Genomic DNA, 19,774 nt, shown 5'->3' on the forward strand with positions numbered 1-19,774 from the left:
TATTATTTTAATATATTTCCTGTACTGCTAGGAGATTTTGTAGATTCTACCATTTCATAATTTAGGATAGTGATTTTTTTTCCTTTTTTCACCCCAACTTGGCATAGCTTGTGAGGAGGAAAAGGACATGATGTATTGGTTTTGTGATCCAAATCATAAGAGGATGTAATGGGAAAAATATAAGAGGCTTTATCAAAATAATTTTTTTCAGATAATTGTATAGCCATACCAATAGCAGCCTTTTAGTCCTCTGCTTGACTGTTCACTTTAGAGGAAAAAAGCAACTGTTTTGTCATGGTCACCATGCCACTTCCACGTATAGCAGACTTCAGTTTGGGGATACCTGACATTTTTGTATATCAAGAGTCCCTTGCTGTCTCCAAGTTAAGCTGTGTGATCTCTTCCCTTGTTTGTTCTAGGATTTACTGATTTCTATTAGCATGTTTTTGCTTCCTTTGCCATCAAGTTTGTGCAATTATATTTTTCTTATTGAACCTGTATTATTAGGAAATTTAATTGTCCATGGTTTTAAAAAGTAAAAGTTAATTTCAAGATCTGCATTACGGTGGTGTAGTATTGGCACCTGCTTTTATACTTACCAGTGGAGTAATTTTAAGTGTTTTGGAGTACATTCCATACTTACCTTATCACACTGTTTCTGTTGCAGTCTTGGAACCTATTACACTTAGAATTGAACCACCAAGGTCAACGATGGGTAATGATATTTCCTTGGCAAGCTGTCGTGTTTGCTTGTTTCATCACAGAAAGCATCACTGAAGTCAATTACCTTATGCCTTAGGATTGTTTCATTAAACTTCGTTTTTCTTCTAGGCAATTCTATTGCTGGGCATTCATTGCAGTTGGGCATATTGCTCTCTTCACAGTTGGAATGTCTCTTCTTTTTTTAAGAAAATGGTGCTGGCAGCTCTGAATCACCTTTCTCATGATTATGCTTGTCTGTGCTTCTCCCAGCTTTTTATTTAAAAAAATAAAACCTTAGCTTCAAAAATTACTAAAATTCCAGTTTCTTGCTTAGATTGTTGTAAACTCACGGAGAGTATTACCTGACTTTCTTTCCTACTTCCTATAAAGAGACTTTTTTCTCTGTTGCAGGTGTGAGGTTTCTGTGTTTGTGTGTTCAACTTGGTATCAGACACTAATTGCTGTGCAATTTAACCAACTTATTACCCACATTTTCTCTTCCAGCTCCAAAGGAGACGCGGCGTATTCCTTCTAAACCTAAAACTTCACCCAAACCTCATATGCCACAAGTCAAAGATGGTAAACTGCTTTGTGTGATTATTTCTAATACAGTTTATATTGGATTGAAATGTATTTCTGAGCAGATGTTTAGTTATCTGAGACAGTTAAAACATAACGGGGTTCTGTTCTGTTGTATGTTCAGTAATTTATTTGCAGTTTTCAGGAGTAGTAACATTCACTAGGTGTTTTTAATCATGCAAAAGAATAAATCTCTGCCACTTCGTGGCAGCAGGATGAGAATATTGTTCTTAAACTCAAATTACAGTGTTAACTAAAGCAAATACCTAGCAAATAATGTATTATGGCTACTTAGATGTACAATTCTTTTCCACATTGCTTTGCATTGTTAGAATAAATATGTTTCCTTTTAAGTCACAATTATTTAATTTCATGACATTATTATTTTCTGCATAAATGAGCAACTTACCCAGTGCACAGTTACTATTTTTTGTAAATATTAATATTTATTAGCATTAATGATCATTTATGCCGTATTCCAAAATACTGGATTTTTATACTATGTCATTAAATGTGAGTACAGTTGAATTCAGTGGCAGGCAGAAAAAATTACACTCTGGCCTCTGCTATCCAGTTGGAAATATCAACAGAAAATTGCAAGGGTATCAAATATCAACATAGGTTATCTTTTGGTAAACGTGAAACATTACATGATAATCACTTTACTGAACATCTTGAAATTGTAGACATGGAGCAATATTTTTGAAAGCTGATGTTATCTATTAAATATGATTTCCTCATGTAGAAAACAGTCAAAATCCTTGTTCTTTCATAATTTTTTAACCGTGGCAGCTGATTGTAAAACATTATTTCCAAACCATAACCTAAAATGCAACTTCTCATAAACTCAGATTTTACTTCTATTGCCATTTTTCATTATTATGGTAGTCTGGCCATCTCAGAAAATGGTTTTGTCACACAAATGTTACAGGTTTATACTGGGTTTTGTTGTTTTTTTTTTAAAAAAAGTTACTGTGTCTTCAAGAATCTATAATATAAATTTTTTTACAGCATCATCCACTTAGCTTGTGACTGTCTTAGAAGGTACACAGAAAAGGTTTTTTTATTGTCACTCATACAGAAGAATTGACAACAGAACACGACACTATTTCTATTGTGCCTCTGTTTCTAATGTGGGAAATGCAAGAAAATAGCATCAATTTTGCATCCTCATGCCCCTTAAATACCCAGTTTTATTTTAAATCCATACCAGTTTAGAGCTGAAGTATGTGATCATGCAATGCAATCCACCGTAATGCTCTTTAATAATACAGCATCCAGAAAACAGGCAAGTGGTCTCTGATTCCAATTGTATATATAAACTGCATTTGAAATACACCACAAAGGGAAGACATTTGTGTCCCTAAAAAGCCATTTTCTGAATAAAGGAGCGATACATATTTGGATATCTCATTGAAGCCCATGGGAGAACTAAGCTCACATTATGTTTCAGCTTACACTGCTTTCTCAGAGACTTCGTTTAATATAACAGTTTTAATATGAGGCGGTATACATACTATATAATTCAAAATGCAGTTACTAGACAAGTAATACTAATTGTAAGTGGAATTATTATCTTCAATTTTCATAATAGCTTTTATGTTTTGTTTCTGATACAGTCCTGGAATCTATAACACTTAAAACTGATCAACTAAAGCCAACAATAGGTAACAGTTTTACCTACAGGGACCATCACATTTAGCTTTCTTCTCAGTATGCACCAAGCATCACAAGTGCATCTTCATTGTACTCCACTGCCATATTTTTTTACTATTAAATTTAGTCCTTCTGTAATTTTTTTTTTTGTAATTTTACACTAACAACTCATAATCATCTTGTTTGGTTTTTCTCACACAAATATGTTCTGTAAAGTGGATGGAAGCACCACAGCCTACCTTTGCCTATATGTCTCTATTCTCATGTGCTGCTTCATTTTTTATACTAGCTCATCCATACTGGCCTTGCTTTATGTTATGCTGTTACAGACATTCTCCATCAGCACTATTTCTTTGTGTACCAGACATTCATACTTCTCCATTACTCATACAAGCTTTTTGTGTTTCCACAGGGTCCCAAAGGCATGTGTTCTTTTCTAATATTATGCCTTCTGTCAGTCTCAGTTCTTGAGAGATTTTAATAGTTGCATTTTTTTTATTTCAGTTCCAAAAGAAACACAGCGTGTTCCCTCCAAACCTAGAACATCACCAAGATCAGAGGTGCCACAAACCAAACCTGGTAAGTATATTATTTCTTTATCTTATCATACTGGTATGTGTGTTTTATGAATTCTACTGTGATCAGTGGACCTTCAGGTTTAAATGTATCCCTTGAGGGGTATATGTTGGAGCTGTCCTTGAGGGATAAAATCCAGTATCATGTCACAACATATGGAATTTATAAGCAACCTGGTAAGTTTAGAATCTCTATCTTCAGTTCTTTTTTACATTTTAAGTCACTGCAACAGTAGGCATTTTCTGTGCAGTTGTTAGTGGAAATAGGTCTTTTCTGTCTGAATTTGCTTGAGTTTTGGGAGAGCGAAGGTGAAAAGGAGAGGTGTCATTGCAAAGAGGAAGGGTTTTTATCTGTATTTGTCAAATTGTATACTTCTTTTAAATTTCCCAGGCACACTCATACATTTATACTTTTCAATTCACTTTTGCACAGCCCTAATGTTGTTCAGAGATTTAAGAATGTGTACTACTGTCTATAATATAGTTTATACAGCTTGGTATAGAGCAATATACAACCCTGAGCTAATTAAGGACAGAGGAAGAAAGTTATATAACTCACACTAGCAATTGTATGAGGTGCTGTGGTGGGTTGACCCCAGCCACCCACTAAGCACCCACTAACCGCTTGCTCATTCCACCCCGCAGTGCATTGGGAGAGAGAATCAGAGGAGCAAAAGAGCGAAAAAAAAATCATAGTTCAAGATAAAAACAGTTTAACAAGTTAAGGATAAAAAGGCGGGGGGGGGGAAGAAAAGTGTTACAAAGGCAACCGCTGACCACATACCACCAGCAGACCAATGCCAGTCTAGGAGCAGTGGGTCCTTTCGAAGGACTACCCTCCAGTTTTTTTGCTAAGCATGACATTATATGAGGTGGAATATCCTTTTGGTCAGTTTGGTTCAGCTGTCCTGGCTGTGTCCCCTCCTAGGCTAGCCCCTCCTAGGCTTACCCAAGCCCAGGCTACTTGCCTGGGGGCCGAGTGAAAAACAAAGTCCTTGATACTGTAGCAAGAACTATTCAGCAATAGTTAAAACACTGGTGTGGTATCACCCTAAAACACTGGTGTGCTATCACCACTGTCTTGGTCATGAATCTAAAACAGAGTACCACAGGGGCTACTATGAAGAAAATAAACTCCATCCCAGCCAGACCCAGTATGGCTATCCAAGGTATATGCGATATTAGACAGTGCTGCTGAAGAAATGGGCAGAAAGATGACAACTAAGGTTCCTTTTCCACCCAGTAAGTCTGTGCCTCTTGTTTGAATGAAAACCTTGAAATAAGTCAGGAAAGTGTACAAAGTTGAAGGTCAAAAACCACCCACAATTTCTTTGTGGCTTATTACTAAAGCTTCAGATTTATATTTGGGCTCTGTTCTGTATTATAGCTATTTCCTTGAACTATAGCCAGTTCTGAGCAGCATAATACTCTGGTACGTATTGAGTTTCAAGAAGGTGTGACCATCTGTCATCTGCTGAAGCGAGGATGGTATGATCATTGTGGCGGCAGTGATTGTAATGTTTTGATTGTTCTTGGTAATACTTGTTTTTGTTTTTTATCATGCTAATGCAGTTCTGGAACCAATCACTTTTAGAACTGAGAAACCAAAGTCAACAGTAGGTAATGATACTTTCTTACTTGATTAGACATATTGTCTTTCCTCTTCAACACAATCGTTAAGGGTAGACCTGCGAAAGGTTGTCATCTCTCTTTGTGTGTGCCTTAATAACTTAACAGTCAAGATTCTCTGTCTCTTTTCTTATTTTCTACAAAACAGTTGAGGAGGATCCTTTCAAGTTTTTATGCATATAACATAGGGCAGTTTCCTTCAATATTTAATGATGAGAGGCAGAGGGCAGATCAGAACAGGATCCTAACTTATGTCTTCTCAGTCATACTATAGAGGTGGCACTTTCTAGTTGGTCATATGGTTTGGGTGAGCAGAGCTGCATGCTGCAAGTTTTCTCTCTCTGCTTTCCTTCCCCTCCAGTTTTACTAAATGAAATTTGATCCTTCATAGAGGTCTGAAAAGTAATTCTGTTTCACTCAAACCTCAATTCCACTGTCAGAACAGAATGACTTCAGCGATCTTTGGGTCATATGATTCCTTGAAGGCAGATCCATTTCACTAAGATGTTTGTGTCATTTAACTCTGGTACTGTGAATCATTCTACAACTTCCGTTACAGAGCAGTGGTGTCTTTGTATTTGAAGCTACTTGTTTTGTTTTCTTCTTCTATTTTTTAAGTCCTCTTCTTAAATAGAACCAGTAATTCTGTCATATGCTTAGTTGATGATATGTCAGGCAAGATAATTTCTTTTCTCTATAGCCTGATTTTGTTACAAAAACACTTTCTCTTTTGCATCAGTCCCATAGAATATCTTTGGTTCAAATCTTTGCTTTGTTTTTCTTGGGTTGTAGTGGACACTGATATCTCGGAAAATTTTAGCGTGGTGTGACCCAGATTCTTTCTTTCAGCTCCTAAAGATACATATCATGGGCCTTACAAACCTAAAACATCACCCAGTCCACGTGTTCCTCCGACTAGAGCAAGTAAGCTTATCAATATTTTGCCCTTTAGTGCATGAAAGTTTTATCAGTTTGAAAATTGTGAAAATTGGTAAGTTCTCTGAAGGTACACAGATACTTATTGAATAGGCTGGTTTATTGTCATTATCGAATTTTGCTATATAGCTTAATGGAACAAGATAATTAGCTAGATATTTATACATGTCAATAAGTTGCATAATGGTAGGGATGTGGGGCTTAACACTCATCTTGAGCCCTTGCACATAGGAAAATTTGTGTCATATTTCCACAGAATGTGACAGAGGTATTTGTATTTTCTAGTTACTTATTTACAAGTGTAAAATTACTGTGCTTTCCTGTTCCAAGAACTTTGGAAATAGTTCTGTCCATTTGAAAAATAGTGGTAAATTTCTGTTTCTTCTGCTTTGACTGCTTTGCTGGAGATTTTTTTTTAATGCAAAGTTGATCTAAATGAACAGCAAATTTTTTGAATATGAAACTTGAGAAGTGCAGCTAGGGGAGCTGATAGAACTACAGCAGTTTACTCTGTAGAAAGCCCTATTTGATAGAGCTGAGACGAGTGGAGAGTTAATCCAACACTGCACTGTAACAGTCACTTTGTCTTTAGTCTCTGCACTAACACAATGTTGATTGCATTGACAGATGATCTCTGTGATTATTTTCAAATGGAAGAAATGCTTTGTAAAAAATTTCTTTGCAGAAAATGAGTCTCTTGTCAGGAAAATTGAAAGACATATGTTGAATCATCAACCTCAATAACATGTTCAAAACTTTGCTCGTCTTCACAGGTCCAAAAGAAAGTCGGCGAGTCTCTCCCAAGCCCAGAGCATCACCAAGTCCAGATGTACCACACACAAAACCTGGTAAACACATTGTTGTTTTGATCTGCTTGAATATTCAGGGTTCTTTCGGGTTGTCTTTCCTCATTGAATCAAGTGTTGATTAATATCTCTTCATATTACAAAAAAGCAGATTTTCTAATGATAATTAAATATGTGCTTACAGGAAGATAGAGCTGATTTGTATTTTTAATGGATGAGTTTTGATGAGTTGTATATGCTTTTCAGTCATATGACAGCTGTCACTGATGAATAATCTGCATAGCAGGGTAGAAAACAAACAAACATTGTAAGAAAGTTCTCGGAAGAAATTGCATCTGTTCTGTGCCTATGCACAGATGCTTAGAAAAAACATATTTGGGGGCCTTCATGTATGACTCTAAATATCTGTAACTCAAACCACTCATATGTTTGTGTGTCCTGGTAATGGAATTCGAGCCTTAAAAATATACATAATAGAGATTTACATACTAGTGAACTGGCAAACCCCTCTAACTCCCGGTGGTTCTGAAGACATCAGTTGAACTTTCTTTTTAAGTGAGTGTATATTCACTAATTCCACCAATAAATAATTTAATTAAAAAAAAAAAAGAATTTAAGTATGTGTTCCAATTTGAAAATAAATTAGTCATGTAAAAAGGAGTACTTTTACCCTTTTGCTTGTACTTATCACTAATTCTGTGTACTTTCTTGTTTTTATGAAGTTTTGACACCTACTACATTTGCAATCGAACAACCAAAGACAGCAACAGGTCAAGATGTTACCTTGGGCTGGTCATTATTATTTTTTCCCTGCTGCTCCTTGGACCAAAGATTATATGTCATTAGTCTGTTTTTCACTTGTCTTCTCTTTGGGGTTTTGATTTGTTTTCTTTTCTACTTAGAGAACTTAATTCCACTCTGTTCCAGGTATTGAAAGATTCCTAGCTGTTTTGTTGTCGTCACAGAAATTTTCTTTCACACACATTGTAATTCCTTTGACACTTCTAGGAGACAAGCATGCCATGGGTATTGCAGTTATGACCTCTGAAATACAGATGGAAACATCTCCACAATAGTTGTCTGTGTTCTTTCAGTTTTTGTTGCTTGACTCCAGATTTTGCTTCCTTGATCAATTTTCCAGCCATGTTTTCCTTCCTTTTTTTTCTCTTTAAATTCCTGCATTTATCTGACACTCAATTTTTCAGTCTCTCATGTAAGGATCTTGTTTTTGTTTGCAAGCACAAGGCATGCAGTGCCTGTGCAATAAAGTTGTCTAATTTCTGAAGAGTATAAACCCTTAACACAAGTCTTTTCTTTCAGCTCCTAAAGAACCACAATATACTCCCTTTAAACCTAAAGCACCTCCCATCCCAGATGCTCCATACAGCAAGCCTGGTAAATTATCCGGTCTTTTGTCAAGCTGCGGTTGATAATTGAGCAGCGGTTTTCAGGGTGGGCAGTGGGGGGAGTTGTCAATAGTACATTTGCTGTTACCTGGGTATTGTTCTAGCTTAGGAAACCTTTGCAATGCTGCAGTTAAGTTATACCACTGATGGAAACTACAATAGTTTGAGACTATTTTATATTATGTGCATTTTATCAGAAGAAGAAATAGTAGTGACCTGTATGTTTAAATCAATGATAAAAAGCTATTCACAGCTTGTATCTGTGCAACACACTTCAGTAGTTTGCACCACGTTTTTGAAGCTCTTATAAGAGAAGCCTCTTAGAGCTGTTGCAGTGCTTTTCGTTTATATATACATTTTGATCCAGATTAGATTGAGGATTCCCTTCAGTTGTATTTTGATTGGGAGACTCATCATAAATCTGACTGACCTGTATAAAACAATCAGGGGTTTCACTGAAGGGTCATTATCGTTGTTTTTTAAGTATCTAGATGTTAAAAACAAACAAAAAAATTGAACTTTTTGTAACCATAAATCTCCAAGGGTAAATGCCCATTGCTTTTTTAAAACACCCCTTTCCTGGTGTATATAGCATATCACAGAATGCTTTTTTAAGGGGGTAGGGAGGAAAGGGAGATTCTCTTCATTATTCTGAGCATTTATTGACATTTTTTCCAACAGAAATCATTCCAACCTTCCACGAACCAGATACTACTATGATTCCTCATATTCCTGAAAGAACAAAGGCAACATTGGGTAATCATGTGTATTTCATAAACAATTACTCTATTTTCCATTCTTGTTAGAGAAGATATTCTTAGAGAAAGCTCATTGTGTAATATTAAAACTAATAACAAAGTTTTGCTCTGCTTCTAGACACTTGCTTGTCCTTTGGTATTGATGTGGGTAATAATGAATAAGCTCATCTACTTTTCAAGTTTCTTTTCCTCATCTTTTAGCCTTTCCAGTGAGGATGATGTAGTTCCTTCACATAATATATATTTTCAAGTAAAAAGGGACTTTATTTAAAGAGCAAGTAGTGAGTCCTGTAATTTCTGCATCTGAGGTATAGATGCTGTCATCCTAAAATATTCTTCTCCTTCACTCCTCATGGTACAATTTTACAGAGAAAAATTGCAAGAAAATGATAAGGTATCAACTATAGCATAAGATATACCAAATCAGACCAGCTGTGTGACCCTCCAAATCAAATACTGGTTCTTCAAGCCATCTTCTCTCCTAATTTCTAGTCATCCATGTTGGGAAAACTTGCATAAATATATGAAACATTGGCTGAGAATTCTTTCTTCTTAACTTAAATGTCAGATGTGGACCAAATAAGGGTCAATGAATCTAAGCAGGATTGGGTAGCGGGAGTATTGTTTGAGCAATCTTTGTTAATAATCAGTTCTCTGTCCCCAGTTTCAGAGACAGACATTGACCATGATTTTCTGAGAATGAAATGATATCATTAATGAAGTATTAATAGCCATTTAATAATCTTCAAACTATGTTTTTTCTTTTTGAGAAATAGGAAATGAAAGATGCTTTCCATCATGTTTCTATTTTAATATATATACCCTGTATGCATTGATACTTAGCTTAGTATTCATTTGATATCTCTTTATGTAGCTTTATGAAGTTTATGTGCCCTGTTGTACACATCTGGGGCTACCTGATGTAATATTCATGTGCAGAAAATAGTTCTTCAGAGCAAGGGGTATGAAGAATGCGCAGGCTAAGGCATATATTTTGAGGACATCCCATGTTGGTGTGGGTCATAGACTAGCAAGTGCTAAGGTAACCTTTTCCAGTAAACGATTCCTGCATGGCAAGCATTTTTAACTGAACAGTGTGAAGATAGCAAGATTGAATAGTTCCCACATAAGAACAAAGAAGTTACTTTATAAATCAAGGCAAATACAAAGGGTCCACTGAAAAATAGATCCTGTCCTCAGATACTCATGTAAGGGAGATGTGGAAGATACAGGCTACTACTTTCTATTTTTGTCCCATTACTTTACTATATGCTGTTTGTGACTATATTCTTCACTGCTTCATCCAAAGCTACAGATTTGTATATAATTTTGGGGAAGTCTGTTTGTATCAGCGGCCATTTAATTTGTCTTCCTTTGTTTGCAGGAATTCCAACTGATTGATTTTCAACTTTACCCTTACATAATTTGCCTTATTGCAGATTAGATCATATTTATGTTCCCTGTGTGCTATGAAAGCAGTGTGTTTTTTCAATTGTTGTTCTGGGTGCTGTTTGTTTTTATTTCAGCTCCAACTGAAAAACATTTCATTCACACCAAACCAAAAACATCTGAAAAACAAAGAGTGCCACACACCAAACCTGGTAATGGAGTCATTCTTTTGGTTTTGTGTTTGTGTTTAATCATTCTTTCCCCTAGCCTCGGGTTTTGTGCTTTTTAATGGAATCATTCGTAGCTGATTTTGTGCTGAAACAAATGCATTACACTTAAGTCAGTCAACGCAAAATATGTCAAAACTACAGTGTAAATAATAGTAGGATTTGTAGTATAGCATCAAAAATGTTTTTCCTCCTTTCTCTTACATATAGGAAATGATGACTAAAATACAGAGATGACAAATTTCAGTGACAAATTTCAGTGGCTAGATAGATTGAATTCTCTCTGATTACTTCCTGGTAATCAGAGATGTTTCTCTGTGAGAACTTTTTTTTTTTTAACCATAAAATGCAACAGAACTCCTTTCCAATGTGCTTGTACAGTTAGCAACTGACATTGTGTGCTATACTGAAACAAAAGTAGTCTTAAAAATAGTTACAGAAGTCTGTGTCTCTTCCCATTTTAACATTAGAAGGAATGTATAGGAGAAGTTAACAGAAAGATAATGATATCTGTGAGCAGTTGATTTTTAAGATATTCTGCTACTCTTTAGTTTGGGGCATTTTGAAAGTTTTAGATAATAGTGCAAATGCTTCTTTGTTTCTATTACAGTTTTATATTCTAAGATTCTTCACATTTTCTCCTTAACAGCAATACCTCAGACAACTCCACAACCAATTATTACAAAATCTTCTACTATCACTGAGCATTGGGCAACAATGGGTAAATAATTTTCCTTAAATTTAAGATGCGGGTAATTTTAATTTTGCAATGGAGAAATTTCTGGAGAACATTCTCTGGTGTGGTATTTAGTGTAACATCATTCCACTGTTCTTTGTTCTGCTTACACACATGCATCTTTCTTAATACAGATGAGTTTCAATTGTATCCTAGAAGTAAAGCAGAAATAGCCTACAGCTCATATCTGGTCAGAAGCCTGTATTCATCAGATCTCCAGCCAAATTCAGTGGTCTAATTTTTCTTTTAGAGCAAGAATTTTAGCCACTAACTCAACTTATCCTACAGCACAGTGCTAGGACTTTTCTGTGTTTTGGATAGTCATTTTATTTCAGGTTCCAGAAAGCCATGGAATTGTTATTGTCTTTTTTTCAGGCATTTGAGACATTCATTTTCTGTGGGCTAAATATGGCATTGGATCATGACTCCTGAAGAATACAATAATAATCTTTTTCCTTTTCCTTCAGCTCCAAAAGAAACACTGCTCATTCCTTCCAAACCCAAAACATCTGTTGGGCCAGAAGTACCACAGACTAAACCTGGTAATTTAAAGTTTGTAACTTTAAAAGCGTTATTGTGGCACTGCCTTAGTTAAACTTTTTGCTGTCATTCAGTACTGCTGTCATGTGACATGCATGATATGTAGACAAAAATTAATATCAGTGTTCAGCTCAGAGTATGTTAATAAATTATATCAAAGAAAATGCCAAAGAATTTCATCAATTTCCATGAAGAGCAGAAGTTAAGATGGTTATGCTTTTTAACACTTGTTTCTTGAATGGTAGGTAGTAATTAAAAATGTGAGGAATTTGATTAATTTTAATAAAAATATACTGCTGTAGGCAGCTTCCCTAAGTTCTTTTCTTTTCAGGGATTTTATTACCCTAAATACATTTCCTTCAATTTCTCAAGTACTTTTGAAACTCAGGTTACAGCATCTCAGTCCAAGATAGTTAAATGCTAAGAGTATAGGTACCTTCTTCCTATCAGTGATTTTTGCAGTAAGTATAGTAGATTTAGGGATCCATAGTTATAATGGAGGATGATGATACCTCAGCTTTACCACGGGTGTGAACTATTTCCATAAAAATTATGAGGTAGGAAGGTTACAGGAGAAAGAAAAATTGTTAGGGGAGGAGTGACAACATGGTTATAAGAAAGAGCAGCTCCTAATCTTTCTTACTCTCTTATCTAACCTATAAACTGGTAATATTTTAGTTTTAGGCAAATCGTTTAGTGAACAGTTTTATCATTTCCCCTCTTTTTGTCACTTAGACTTATAGCCCTTTTTATATAGCCAAAAAGAATTTAAGCAGAGACCCTGTTCATTCAAGAACTGTATATATATATTACTATGAAAATCAAACTGAACAGTCCAGAAAAAAGATTTATTTTCTAAAGTCCTTATTTTGAAAGGCTTTCTGTTAAGTAGCCAAGTTAGGTTCTAAGTCTCAGTTGAAAAAGAGTTATTTCTAATCATGTCATAGTTAATGAATGCCATGTTTTGGTACTACTACAAAGTTAGTTTTAGGTGAAGAATTTTAAAAAACACAATTTATAGGTTTATTCTTTTCCTTTTAAGTTTTAAATCATTATAATGAAGTATGTACAAAATACACTACTGTTAGGAAAGTTGTTAAAAACGAGCGGCACTATTTAGCCACTGCCCTTTATGCTAGTAAGTAGGTTACTTTCCAGCTTCCAAGTTTTAACCTTATTTCTGAAAGACAAAGACACCTGTAGTGGGTGTGTCTGCCTCCCAATCTCCTTTTTATCCAGTAACTTAGGTATCTTTCCCTAAATTCAGTCAAATTTGAGTGAGTGAGGAATATCTGAAAGATAAATACATTACTACAAGCTTTTAGAAATTTTTTAGGGAAGCACAAATTAATAAGACCAAAGACTGTCAGAACTCCACCTTTAGGGTATTTATCCTGAAGTTGGTGGGGGACCAGCAGAATAGTTGCACCGTCTGGCTGTCAGCATGAAAATACATCCAGACTAATCAGAACATGTGTCTGGCTCATGTCTGTTAAAATTGTCTTAGCAGATGTGTAGATAGGTTTTTAGGAAACAAACGACACAGATCCTTAATGAAATCCAACTTCTTTAATTTCACTTTTCACAGAACAATGTTTTATTTCTTGTAGCTCCAAGGGCAACACACCTGGGATCAATTAACCTTATAACAGTTCATGTTGTTGATGGGTCCAAAATGACTTTGGGTAATGAGAATATTATGTCAGTTTATTTTTTATAAAGCTTTACTTTCTCTGCTTTTGCTATATGGCTAAACTTGCACTTTAATAAACAGAAATACCTTAATATATCTTTATGACATCTTCATTTGTTAGTCACATTCCAGTGCATGTACAAAAAGTTGCTGGTTTAATTTTCCAGACATTTTTTCTTTCATGCAATTCTTTCTAGAAATAAGTACTTCATGTACAAGGCTGAGGAGTCATATAAAAAAACATTGCCTGACCATCTCTTCTTCTTTTGTCTGATTTACTAGTGATATATATCTTCCCAGTCTTGAGACGTCTTTTATCTATCTGTATAAAAGCATGATTTTCAGCCAGGTTTCTAGCACTGACTCTTTTTGTTTATGGTCTGCACAAAGATAGTCTGAATTTCCCTTCCAACTGTGGTGTCTTATGTTTAAAATAAATCATTTGCATTTGATAAGCAATAATATTTCTACTTTCAGTTCCCAATGAAACGTACCAGATTTCACCCAAGCTCAAAACTGCTCTGGCAACTGAAATTCCACAATTCAATACAGGTAATTTTTAGGATTTTCTTAAGTTGCTGTATTGAGAGTTAGTATATCTTAAGTAAAATCAGTATGGTTTAAGGGTTTGTTAATTATTACCTTTAAAACCATTTCAAATATATAACTTGAACATTTATTTTTGCCCTTATCAAATGTTTTTCGTTCATTGCTCTGAAAATCAACATTTAATCAGTATTGCCTCAAAGGCAATACGAAGCTTTTAAACAGTATTAGTGCTGCATATTGGATCCTCAGATGTATTGCATTGCAAACACAGATGTAACTGGCTTCCACCTTTTTCCTTACAAAATACTAAATCTAAATCCATAAAACTTTTCCCAAATGTAAATGTCAAAAATGAGTAATATATTCTTTCCCATAGAAGTATTTTCTCTGACACTTCAGAGAGGCTGGATTAAGTGTTGTGGATAGAAAGGTTATTAGATTTGATTATCAAATAGCTAACTATTTATTTAAAAATTTGAGTTACAGAGGTTTGTAATTTATCACAAGATGACAGTGACTACTGCTTACACTTTCAGCTTTCAGTGTGGTTCACACAGATTCTGTAACAACTAATGTATCAAAATTATTTGGCAAGTGAAAGGTGACAATAAGAAAAGGTTGAAGGCTTCTGGTTTTAACCTTGATGAGGCACTATGCTTCATCAGCCCTATGCAGTGACGGCATTGCATGTTTCCAGTTGTTTTCTCAGCAATATTTTAATGTTTCATGTTTTTATCTGAATATTTGATTTGGGGGGGCTCAGTTTGGTGTTTTACTTTGAGGTTTTTTGTTTGTTTGTTTTTTACAGAACCTAATTAAATGTCTTAAGGCCATGGATACCTTGCAGAGCTAACTCTGTATCCATATACAGTTGGGTAACTGGCTGTAAATATTTTATATCTTTTCCTAAACCTAAACATGAATGTAACTGGTCAGACTGCATGATGGAGTCATCTGAAGATGACTAAGAAACTAGCATTTTCAGCGTGCATTTTGGGTTGGAACTCATAGAATTCTCATATGTCCATTTTGCTGTATCGCATTGGTGCATGGACCTTTTTTCTGGCAAATTACACTGTGTAATTACATTGGTGTTCCTTTTACACATAGCATTTAAACTGTACCTTATTTCTTTTAGCACCTCATAAAACACGTCTCACTTCTGCAAGACCAAAGCCATCTGATAAATCACAGACCAGACCTGGTAATAATTGTTTGTTCATTTTGGGATGGGGAGGAGATAGATTAATTAATTAATTTCACCTATTCTCAGTGGAATTTTAAGTGTTGCTGGGAAAAAGTGTATTTTTCTTTCAATTAATCAGTCTAGAGGTAAAGCCTTTCCAAATCAGAAATAAAGAAAACAGAACCGTGTGTATCATCACAGCAAATGTTACTTTTTCTTCTTTAATGTGGAAGTGTTGGCATCGCATAAGTCTGTTGCGTTTTCTTCTCATGGAACTTTTTTCTTTTTTCTTCTTTTTCCTTTTTTTTTTTTTTTTTAATTCTTTCACAGCTTTTAGTAAAACCACACTAGCACCAGCTAGAACAAAAGCACCTGGACTGCCAAAGTGGATTGTGCCAACAACAGGTAGAGCTGCAGTTTTGGGGATTTTTTAACTTATAAGCAAAATACAGGAATGTGACTTACTCAAATCATCTTGAGCCCTCCAAATATATTTCATTGTGTTTGATTATGGAAGTTAATTCCTGTATGTAATTGCTGCTACTGTCATGCTATATAATTCCTGAGTGTCATTATGAATTGATATTGCCACTCAGTCAGTGTAAACTTACAGAGAGATTGTTATGTGGCTCCTGTTAACTTATGTTTTCTAGATGATAGGTCCAGAATAATTACTAGAAAACACTGTTGAAAGGGATTACCCAGTTGTTTAAGTCCCAGTCAGAAGGCTTGGTAAGAAAGCCTTAAAGCCAGTTACCTTGCTAGCTACTAGCTATGCACGTTGAGTGTTCATGTTGGACCTACTCATATTCAGACTATGCAGTATTCAAACTACGCAGTATTCAGGCTTGAATACTTCAGCACCAAGGAAGTTCCAAGTTGATGGACGATAGAGGAGGGTGAGAACTGTCACTTCGATTTACACATCCTTACACACACAGATAACATACATCCCTAACCACAAATATTTATTCAAAATACTAATTTGGTTGGGGGAAAATAATTTATCCTTTTTCAATTGTATTTTATTTTTCCATCCAATCAAAATAATGTTGTCAATGCTGATTCATATTTTTTTTTACTTAATAAAGCATTAATTTATTATGTCAATACAAATACTATTGGGGTTTTCAATACAGCCATTGGTTATTTGAATACAGAATTTGGGGATTCTTCATCAATGATGCAAGTTCCAAGTAATAAATAATATAAATAAATAAATAATACACATATTCAAAGCAAACTTTTGGCTGTTCACCTGCTACTAACAGTGCTACTGACCCATACCATTGCTGTGTGCTAGCTAGGTTAGGATGACCTTAGCAATATACCATCTGCTCTACACATTCCTTTTTTTGTCTGTCTAGTGTTTCTCTGTACCAGGATTTCCAAAGTGTCTTTGGCAATTTGATACCTGTTGTTGACCTTAGTATGATTTGAGCTACTCATTCCTGTACATAATTTTGAGAAGCCCACCCTGTTTTTAGAAATAGTGAAACCTCAGAAGAGCTGGTTGTATATTTAAATTGAATTAAAAAATAGCCTCTTTAGAACATGACATACTCTTCTGTATTACATACAAAGCAGATGGCCTTCGTTGTAGAAACGTGCTCTTTGACCTTCCATAGTCCTTTTGGTAAATTAAGTGAGCCCATCAAATTCCAGGATATCAGAGACAGTATTAAATGACCAGCGGCAGTAGTTGTGGGTCAAAAAGTTTTGTTCTTTGCTTCTGTTGGCAGTCTGCTTATAAGGATCTTTCTAATGTCTGATTACCATAATAGGCAGAATGCATACAGGTCTCCAGGAGTAGGTGGCTTTTGAAATCGCATTATGAAATGATGCACAAATACACAATTACGTTAGACAGTATATTATGCTTTTCCCTTCTCCCTTGTAGTAGTAGCCTTGACAGAGGTATTTGTAGATTCAAAAGAATAAAAACATGCATGCTAAGTAAATCAGTAGTGTAAACATAACAGTAGACAGGTAAATTGTTAAATGTAGTTTATTGTGCTTAATGCTGTTTTAGGTGACTGCTAAAGTATTGTTTTAAGCAATCTTATTTTAAACGCTCCTGTTGGAGTGCCCACTAGTCGTCATTATTTCCATGTCTTTATAGATGCCCGTTATAGTCTTCCAGTTGCCAGGAAGAACTAGAGTAGATGACGTCAAAAATCGTCACAAGACTATTAGCTTGCTGTGCATGCTATGTGTACTCACAGGCAAATAAGTGCCTTCTTTTAGAATTCTTCTGGAAGATGATGCATTTAATAATATTTTCCATTGCTCAGTTACATAAGTCTTTTTTTTCTGAGTTAAAAAAACGTCCTGAAGATGTCTGTTACTTAGATTTTGTGTCCTGCCAAGTGTGGCCTTTATGTTAAACCTGGTGTCCAAAGTACTAAGGAAGAACTGGCATTTATTTATTATCTACTGTCTATTTCTTTGTCCCTCCAACCCTGCTGAGATAGCAACTCATTGATATCTTTCTGTGAGTCTACACCTTTCTTCTCCAAAGTGTAGAGAAATACCCAATGAATTTTGTATGTTCATGACACGTTGAGAGAGGACTGCAGCTTTTCACAACTTTTCAGTACTTTCCTTGATGATAAATAAGTGCAGGTATGTCACAGTATTGTGGCAAATACAGTGTCTGAGCCTACAAGGATGTCTGTGCTCACAAAATCGTTTTGCACAAGAGAGTTCAGGCAATCAATTAAAGAAATCATCTATATCTCTCTGAAGCAATGTGCAATTATGTATTGCAAACAGAATTCCTAAGTCTGCAGAAGAGACTTAGAAGAGGGAGCTCTACTAACCTGAAACCCTAGATCTTACCAGCTGAGTAAAGACAAAAATTTCTTTTTCAGTATGTGATGTCTTAGAGAAATGATAACATTTTAAGATATCCAGATGATTTTGGGGAGTGGAGAAATTTTTTTCTTCCATTATGAAAACGATACATTATTTTATGTGGCTAGCTTATCAGAATCCTTAACTTCTGATCTAAGCTGATCAGAGTCCTTAATTGGTCTGTAAGGAGCAATATGTTTTCAGGCTTACCTTTAGACATGACATCATTTTTTCTTTCTCTGAAGAAGAGCACATTTGCTGAAGAGCCACGGATACTCTGTTGTTTGAAGACCAGTTTGGATCTTTTGATTCCTTGCTGGGCTGGCACTGCTGTTGAATGTACTCCAGTTCTTCTTCCTGATTGTACTACTCCTTAGCATCAGTGCAAAGATGTTTCACCCCATGCAGTGTGCTTGGCAGCTGCAGGGCCCAGATGATAGGCAGTGGAATTTGTATTTTCCAGCAGCAGCACATGGGATTGTGGCTGGTTTCCTGGCAGTCTTTTCAGTCTCCTGGCTAGCTGTAGTGCCAGGTGGTAAACTTGACTGTGGGAAAGAGGCAGGGATTGCCTCTTCATGACTAGCATTCCTTTTAGTTTTCTACCATGTTTTAGCCATTTTCTCTAGAATTTCGTTTTACTGAGATGGCTTTTTGTATTTTTCTTAGTGTATGTGACTTATCTTACTCAGTTATTCTTTGAATTTAATCCTAACCATTGGAAACTGTTCCTGATCTATTAAGCTTCCAGACAACCTTCAGCAAACAGACTTTGAGCAACATTTCCATTTTCCTTGTGAAAGAGAAAGATAGTTGTTTTTCATTATAACTGCCATTAACTTTGTGTTCTATTTTCTTTTTATTTTTGAAACTGTGGGTGTGTAGCCAAGTTCTAAAGGAACTCAAGTATTAAGGTATTTCAGTTTGTTTTATCAAGGGCACTTTTTCCAGTTTTTCACTTAAAACGATCTACCCTTCTAATGGTATTCCTGCTATTAAAGATGCAGTGGTTAGTTTTAAGGTTTTCCAGACCCTGTGAATATTCCCAGGAAAAAAGATAGAAGTAAAAGAAGACACAAACACACATGCAAGTAATACATCTATTCTCAGTTTTAGTAAAAGTTTGGATGAATATGGTAAGTTGAAATGCTTATAATAAGCAATTTACATTAGCTAGCATAAGGCAAATGCTCTGATAAATACAGCAAGTTGTTTGATAGTGCAGGCACCTTGTGTGAAAACGCAAAAAAACTTTTATGTAACTAACTTAAAAGTGCATTGAAACATTCAAAAAGGAGATTTTGTCAACAGGGAAGTGTTGTGGCTTGACCAGCTTTTCCCCTGAAAATATGACTTATTTTTCATTACTACTTTACTAATGGCAGAGCAACTGTGCAAGTTTATGAAAAAAAAATAAATTACTTCTTCCACCTAGAATGTTTATGACATTTTGTTCATCCCCAGCTGATATAACTCAGAAGAGAATGTGATTCTAAATTAGATTGTTAGGATAGAGGTAGACTTTTTTTGTAGAGACTGTATGATGCAAAACTA

The 19,774-nt window shown here is 35.4% G+C and overlaps 1 protein-coding gene across 2 annotated transcripts in view; it reads left to right on the top strand.

Annotated features, from left to right (window-relative positions):
* ABI3BP (ABI family member 3 binding protein) overlaps nucleotides 1-19,774 on the top strand; it is a 162,415-nt gene that overhangs the window by 103,270 nt on the left and 39,371 nt on the right. The window contains exons 32-47 of one of the 2 annotated variants that reach the window (XM_063350175.1): nucleotides 668-715; nucleotides 1,207-1,281; nucleotides 2,901-2,948; nucleotides 3,442-3,516; nucleotides 5,085-5,132; nucleotides 5,991-6,065; nucleotides 6,851-6,925; nucleotides 8,204-8,278; nucleotides 8,971-9,045; nucleotides 10,574-10,648; nucleotides 11,313-11,384; nucleotides 11,867-11,941; nucleotides 13,550-13,624; nucleotides 14,110-14,184; nucleotides 15,320-15,385; nucleotides 15,698-15,772. In XM_063350175.1, the coding sequence (XP_063206245.1) occupies nucleotides 668-715; nucleotides 1,207-1,281; nucleotides 2,901-2,948; nucleotides 3,442-3,516; nucleotides 5,085-5,132; nucleotides 5,991-6,065; nucleotides 6,851-6,925; nucleotides 8,204-8,278; nucleotides 8,971-9,045; nucleotides 10,574-10,648; nucleotides 11,313-11,384; nucleotides 11,867-11,941; nucleotides 13,550-13,624; nucleotides 14,110-14,184; nucleotides 15,320-15,385; nucleotides 15,698-15,772 (1,107 nt within the window). The remainder of the gene's footprint in view (nucleotides 1-667; nucleotides 716-1,206; nucleotides 1,282-2,900; nucleotides 2,949-3,441; nucleotides 3,517-5,084; nucleotides 5,133-5,990; nucleotides 6,066-6,850; nucleotides 6,926-8,203; nucleotides 8,279-8,970; nucleotides 9,046-10,573; nucleotides 10,649-11,312; nucleotides 11,385-11,866; nucleotides 11,942-13,549; nucleotides 13,625-14,109; nucleotides 14,185-15,319; nucleotides 15,386-15,697; nucleotides 15,773-19,774) is intronic. The other variant, XM_063350184.1, reaches the window with a different exon arrangement.

Source organism: Chroicocephalus ridibundus, chromosome 1 (genome assembly GCF_963924245.1).
Source record: "Chroicocephalus ridibundus chromosome 1, bChrRid1.1, whole genome shotgun sequence".
Taxonomy (NCBI): domain Eukaryota; kingdom Metazoa; phylum Chordata; class Aves; order Charadriiformes; family Laridae; genus Chroicocephalus; species Chroicocephalus ridibundus.